This window comes from Manacus vitellinus, unplaced genomic scaffold, assembly GCF_001715985.3.
Source record: "Manacus vitellinus isolate BGI_N305 unplaced genomic scaffold, ASM171598v3 scaffold_130_pilon, whole genome shotgun sequence".
NCBI lineage: Eukaryota > Metazoa > Chordata > Aves > Passeriformes > Pipridae > Manacus > Manacus vitellinus.
Window position 1 is genome coordinate 110,417 of NW_021938954.1, and position 6,438 is coordinate 116,854.

Consider the following 6,438-nt stretch of genomic DNA (forward strand, 5'->3'; position numbering starts at 1 on the left):
TGTCCAAGGCCAGGTTGGAGCAACCTGGGCTAGTGGAAGGTGTCCCTGCCCATGGCAGGGGGGTTAGAACAGGTTCAGCTTTAAGGTCCCTTCCCACACAAACCATTCTGTGTTTCTACGATCAGGCTCTGGCGAGTGCCATCCATCTCCAGCCTCTGGATGGCTGGGTGGAGCTGGAGGAGCACACACATCCATGCAGGGTGCTGTGCTGTGGTGGGAGCTGGAGCAGCACACGTGTCCATGCAGGGTGCTGTGCTGTGGTGGGAGCTGGAGGAGCACACACATCCATGCAGGGTGCCGTGCTGGTGGTGGGTGCCCGAGGCCTGTGCTGTCCCTGGCAGGGGGTGGGGGCTCAGGGCTGGTAGTGCTGTGGCTCTTTGCTTGGGAGTGGTTGGGTGGGAGGTGCTGCTCCGTTCCTGGATTTTCATGGCAGTCACCCCTTGGAGCCTCACCTGGCCGGGTCCCTCCTGCAGGAGGTGCTGGGGGAGCACAGGGCAGGGCCAGCCCTGCCGTGGGGGCTCAGAGTTGGTTTAAAGGTGAGAGGCAGGTGCTGATGAGCACGTGGGGAGCACAGAGATCGTGGGACAGCGGGGGGCTGCATCAGGACATGGACCTCCCAGGGCAGCCACCTCCCCTGGCACGACTTGGGTGTTCCTGGTGGGCACAGAGCTTGGGAGAGCTTCGAAGAGCTCTTTGGAAGAGGAGAAGAAAGTGGTTTCAGGTGGTTTAAAGAGAGCTTTTTCAATATGAAGCACAAACAGGAGGAAGCAGGGAGGTGTTTGCTGGAATTCAGCAGCTGGGAAGTGGAGCTTCTGCCAGGTTTGGGAGGGAGACAGCAGAGGAAGGATGGTTGTTATGGAATGAGGCATTTGGGAGGGGGAAGACATGCAGCTCATGATTGACGTGACAGAAGAGGAGGGCCTGGAGTGGGATTCAGAGGGAGTGTTGGCCTGCTGAAGAGATTGGGAAATAATTCCAGCTGCAACAGCGTTCTGGTTGAATAGGGAAGAGGCAGGATTATATGGTTTATAGGCAGTTTTGGGGGAAAGGGGCAATAATGGTCAATGCTGAGTGGACGCTGGGAGCCTTTGGCTGCATGGCCAGGGGACGAGGCAGGCTCCAGGGACTGGAGCTTGTGGAGCTCCACAGGGGTTTAGGGACAGCCAGGATGAGGAGGAGAGGGAGAGGAAGATCCATGAGCTCTGTTACTGTCTGAGTTGTGTCCTCAAGTCTCAGACAGGATCTGAGCAATGTCCCAAGGCCCTGAGCAGTGAGAGCTCGAGGGGAGAGGGGACAAAGCTGGGATTAGCAGCAGCTCTCTTTAATCATGTGGAACTCGGGCTTGTGGGTGCACACTTGAAATGCTGGAGGGGAAAAAAGCTGAGACTTCACTTTGGACAGGAGACAGTCCAGGAATAGAAAGGCAGAACTATGAATCATCACCCAGAGCTGAGGGATGGCGTTAAATTAAAGCATGAGGCTGGCTGGAGGAAGCGTGGAGGGAGAAGGGAAGGTGCTATGGGCAGAGCCATGTGAGACACTCGAAAAACAGCAACACTGGAGGTGGAGAGTGAGGATGGTCTGTCTGAGGCTGGTGAAGAAAGCTGTAGAGAACCGGGAGGAGAACAAAGAGGATAAAAGAATTGCTGGGATCAACGAGGACAAGGCATTGAGGCCAGTTTGGTTCCTGAGGGAGGAGCTGGCAGGGTCCAGAAGAGCCCAGAGTCTGCAGGTGAGGCAGGAGCAACCTTGTGCAGTCCCCTGGTGGGATGGGAAGGGGCGGTGGGAGATCATGGGGTCGGGATGTCTGTCTTTCTGGGAAACGAGGGACCGGCTTTTGAAGGCCTGTCAGTGACATCTTACACCTTCCCAGGAGACTGCAGAGAGTTTGGAGAGAGGTGGATATGGTGGCTGGACTATTGGGTTGGTGAGGAATTGGCTGGGCATATCCGAAGGGTTATAGTCAGTGGCCAAATGGAAACCAGTAATGAGTGCTGTCCCTCTTGGGTCCATACTGAGACCGGTGCTTTTTAATATCTTAATTAATGACATAGACAGTGACACTGAGTGCACCCTCTGTGTGTTTGTAGGTGACAGCAAGCTGAGGGGTGCAGGTGACAGGCTGGAGGGCAGGCATGGCATCCAGAGGGACCCTGACAGGCTGGAGGAGGGGGCCCGTGGGACCCTCATGAAGTGCAGCAAGGCCAAGTGCAAGGTCCTGCACCTGGTTTGGGGCAATCATCTCTCCCAGTACGGACTGGGACACCTTCCACTAGCCCAGGTTGCTGCAAGCCCCATCCAGTCTGGCCTTGAACACTTCCAGGGATGGGGCAGCCACAGCTTCTCTGGGCAACCTGTGCTGGGGCCTCCCCACCCTCACAGGGAAGAATTTCATCCTAATATCTAACTGAAATCTCCTCTTTCAGTTTAAACCATCATCCCTTGCCTGTCCCCATCTGCCTGTGTCAAACACCCGACATTGCATTTTTTACTGGAAGCTCCAGTGTGTTCTTTGGCTTCTGCCTGTGCTGGCCCCCTCTTTGCTCTTTGTGGTAGAGATTTGGACAAAAAGGCTTAACCCCCCCAGTCCTCAGTGTCATTTCTCAGTGGCTCCTCTGCCCCCTGCGGAACAGGCCGAGCTTTCCCGTTCTCTTATGTTGGTCCCTGGTGCACCCTGGAATCACCTCTGGTCTTTGCAGTTCATCACTGGTCACCTCTCACTCCTTGTGTAGCTGCTCTGGGCTCAGGCTTGGCTGCCACTCCTTTGTCTTTATCCTTATTAATCTGACCTCAATTCCAGTTTCCCTGTGTGTGCCTTCCCATGCCAAGCCCAGTACGGAGCTCGGGTGAGCCAGGTTGGTTTCCTACCACACTGGTTACCTCTGCACGGGGATGATTTCAGTGTATGCCACCACCACTGCTGCTTAGGGACACAGCAGCTTTCTGTAATCTCCTTTTGTTTTCTCTTTTTCTATTTTCCTTGTGGATTTACCTCCAATAGGATCTTGCCTATGGAGTTCAATAATCATAGAATCATAGAATGGTTTGGGTTGGGTGGGACCTTAAAGCCCATGCAGTCCCACCCCCTGCCATGGGCAGGGACATCTTGCACTAGCCCAGGTTGCTCCAAACCCCGTCTGTTGTGGTTTGAGAGCCCCAACCTGGCCTTGGGCGCTTCCAGGGATGGGGAGTCCATAGCTCCACTGGGCAGTGCCTGCCTTGGTGGAGTCTCTGCAGTTTGCTGTCCTTCCTCCCAGAAATCCTAAGAACTTGTGGTCACTCTTCCTACTCTTCCCTCTCCTGACAGCTTCCCTCAGAGGATTGGCTGAAGGATGCTTTGGTAGACTGTGAGATGTGAAAATTGAGTTGGAGAGAGTCTGAGAGAAAATCGAGGCCAAATGGCACATGGCCTGGTGCAAATGAGAAATGGGCTTGGGCAGAGGCGCCCAGCCCCTTCTCAGGGCTGGAGTGGGTTGCTGGGGAGGGCATTGCACAAGGCAGTGTGGTGTTCTGTGAGCTGGGGGGGGCACGAGGGGGCTGTGGTGGTGAGAAGCAAGGGGAGAGACCAAAATATTCCTCTTGGAGGAGAAAATGCATAAGTGTGTTGAGCTCAGTCACCTGGTTTTCAGGGTCTGTGAGGCCCCCGAGGGTCTGTGTGGAGTGTGTGGTGTTTGGATTTAAACACAGACTTCGATGCTGGAGTGTCTGTTCCATTACTGGCTGTGTGTCGTGAACGAGTAAATGGTGTCATCATCCCCTGTTCAGCCTAACAGATTGTTTGGCTGAAGCATTTCCCAGACAAATGTGTAGTTCAGCCTGAAAACCATCAGGAGTTGGAGAAGGGCCGACTCTTCCTGGTGAAGGGACCTTGGCAGGTCTCAGTGCAACATCCTGCTCCCATGAGGTCAGCATTGCCATCCAGGCAGGTTGGGAAGGGCTTTGTCTGTCTGGAAAGGTCTCGGATCCCCCACTCCTGGAGGTCTTCACTCCCTTCCTGGGCAACACATTGAACAGAGCCCAACCACTGCTTCTTCAGTCAGTTATTCCAGTCGTTAATTCCTCCAGCTGCTGATAGTTCCCATTTAATTCCCAATTTGCATTTATCTGGTTTAAAGTTCCATTTTCTCACTTTTTTCTTTAGATTGGTCTAAATAAAACTTTGTTACCTGAGCATTATTCCCTGAGAAGTTTACTGCCACTTTATCATCACTTGTCTCTTGATGTTCTTTTTGGGAAGTTGATCACATAATGCTCGTTGAAAGTCTCTTTGTGAGTTCATTTCCTGTGGTCTTCAAAGAATTTTTATGGCTCTTCCTTACCCAGTGTCCTTAAAATGAAAAACATCAGGCTATAGGCAGTGTGCTCCCACTTGACCCAGCCACAGTTGTATGGACTGTAAATCCAGCTCCTTTCCCCTGACTGCTCTTTTTCATGGACTCCCAGAGTGGTTTGGGCTGGGAGGGACCTCAAAGATCATCTTGTTCCACCCCCACGGTCTGTGTGCGTTAGAGCTCTGTTGTCTGGCATATCCACCTGCCCCCTCCTGCTGGTGGTGAATCCACACCAGTGGTTCCTGGTCATGCCTTCGTTGGTGTTGGAAATGTGTTGGAAATGGCCCCAAGAGGATGTAGTCTGTAGTTTGGGGCTGGGGGATCTGACTGTCCTGGTGTTCCCACCATTTGCCGCTTTACCTGTCTCAGACCTGGCATAGCAAGAGCATTTTCCCAGTTGTGTGGAGCTTCCCAACATCACTGGGATGGCTCCAGGGGTCACTGAAATCCTCTTACCTGTTGGCCTGGATCTCTGGCTCTTCTGAGCCTGGTCCTGTAGCCAGTTCTTACTGTCTTTACTGTTACTGACTTTGCAAAGTGTTCATTGATAGAGGGAATGTCGTGTGGGAATGAGTCACGTGGCCATGGAAACGTGAACAGAGTTGTCTGTGTCATGGAACCACAGAGCAGTTTGGGCTGCAGGGACCTTCAAGGTCATCCAGTCCAACCCTGTGTCAGCAGCACCTGAACCACCTGGAGGAGTGGGATCAGCTGTCACGCGAGTTGTTGTTTAAAACATCCAATTCCATTGACTCCGACCCCTTCCCAGGGACTGGTGTCAGCGAGGGCTGCCTGAGGGTCGGGGGGATACCAGGTCACTTTGCTCTGTTCCAGGCATTCCTGAAGATCTCCATTATTTCAATATTTATTAAAAATTAGCATGAGCAGGAGTGTGAGCTAACTCTTCCTCACTCTTCCTCACGCCATTGCATTCAAGTCCATGCCTTTAAATTAAAGTTACATTGTTTTAGTGACATTGTAAAAGTTGTTTCTGTTAATGGTTTTGCTGTTCTGCATTGGTCTGTGTTTGCTTTTCCCCGGTGTTTGGGTGTGAGGCCCGGCAGCCCCGGGCCCAGGAGGGAGCCGTGCCCCCCGTGCAGGTCCGTGCTCCGCACAGCCGCTTCCTGCTGCTCTCAGCATTGTTACAGACTCCTTTTCCTGAAGGCTTCAGCTTCCTACACCATTTTTGATGCTTCCTGCGTTCAAGATCACATTGACATCTGTTTCCTCCTCTTTCTTCCCACTTCTTACCCTTTTTTGGGCAGTTTGGATGTCCCTCGCCTCTAAGCTGGTTCAGGGCTTTTAGTAGAATTGTTGTCCTGGTGTTTTTATGGAGTGTTGGGGTTTGGGCTGTCTGATAAATTATTGTGGAAATGTGAAAAAACAAACCACAACAAACCCCCAAACCCCATTTTAGAATCACGGAATGGTTTGAGTTGGAAGGGACCTTAAACCCCATCCCATTCCACCCCCTGCCATGGGCAGGGACACCTTCCACTAGCCCAGGTTGCTCCAAGCCCCGTCCAACCTGGCCTTGGACGCTTCCAGGGATGGGGCAGCCACAGCTTCTGTGGGAAAACCCAGTTTGTCCCTGCTTTCCTCCCCGGGTGCCAGGCCCTGCTGCTGCTCCCCTGTTGTCCCTGGCTCTCACCGGGCCCGCCGGGCTCTCGGAGCACTGGCCCAGCCCCACGTCCCCTCCTCTCCTTGAGCTAATTCTGCCGGTCCCAGAGCGCGTCGGTGCTGCCGGATTTAGGTGTCACGCTAAAATAAGTGCAGTCAGTGAGAATTTGGGTTACTTTATTGCTGAAGTAGGTGTTGGGTGGCTTCCTCCAGGTGAGGAGGCCACAGTGGTCAGAGGGACTGGACAGGTCAGGTCCCCTTGGTCCCCCCACACCGAGGGGCACATCCCTGTCCCCTGGCACTGCCTGCACCTGGGAACGTGCTTCACACAAGGGGAAACAGACTCCAGCTGCTCCAGGGGAGGTTTAGGTTGGATATTGGGAAAATTTCTTCATGGAAAGGGCTGTCCAGCCCTGGCACAGGCTGTCCAGGGCAGTGGTGGACTCCCCATCCCATGGGGATGTGGCACTTGGGGACATGGCACCAC

The 6,438-nt window shown here is 53.4% G+C and overlaps 1 protein-coding gene across 1 annotated transcript in view; it reads left to right on the plus strand.

Moving 5' to 3' along the window:
- The first annotated feature begins 1,576 nt into the window (after positions 1 to 1,576).
- The window catches only part of LOC103762340 (arf-GAP with GTPase, ANK repeat and PH domain-containing protein 3), a 97,268-nt gene continuing 92,406 nt past the window's right edge, over positions 1,577 to 6,438 (plus strand). Inside the window, exon 1 of the mRNA XM_029957970.1 lies at positions 1,577 to 1,732. Coding sequence (XP_029813830.1) covers positions 1,577 to 1,732 — 156 coding nt within the window. The remainder of the gene's footprint in view (positions 1,733 to 6,438) is intronic.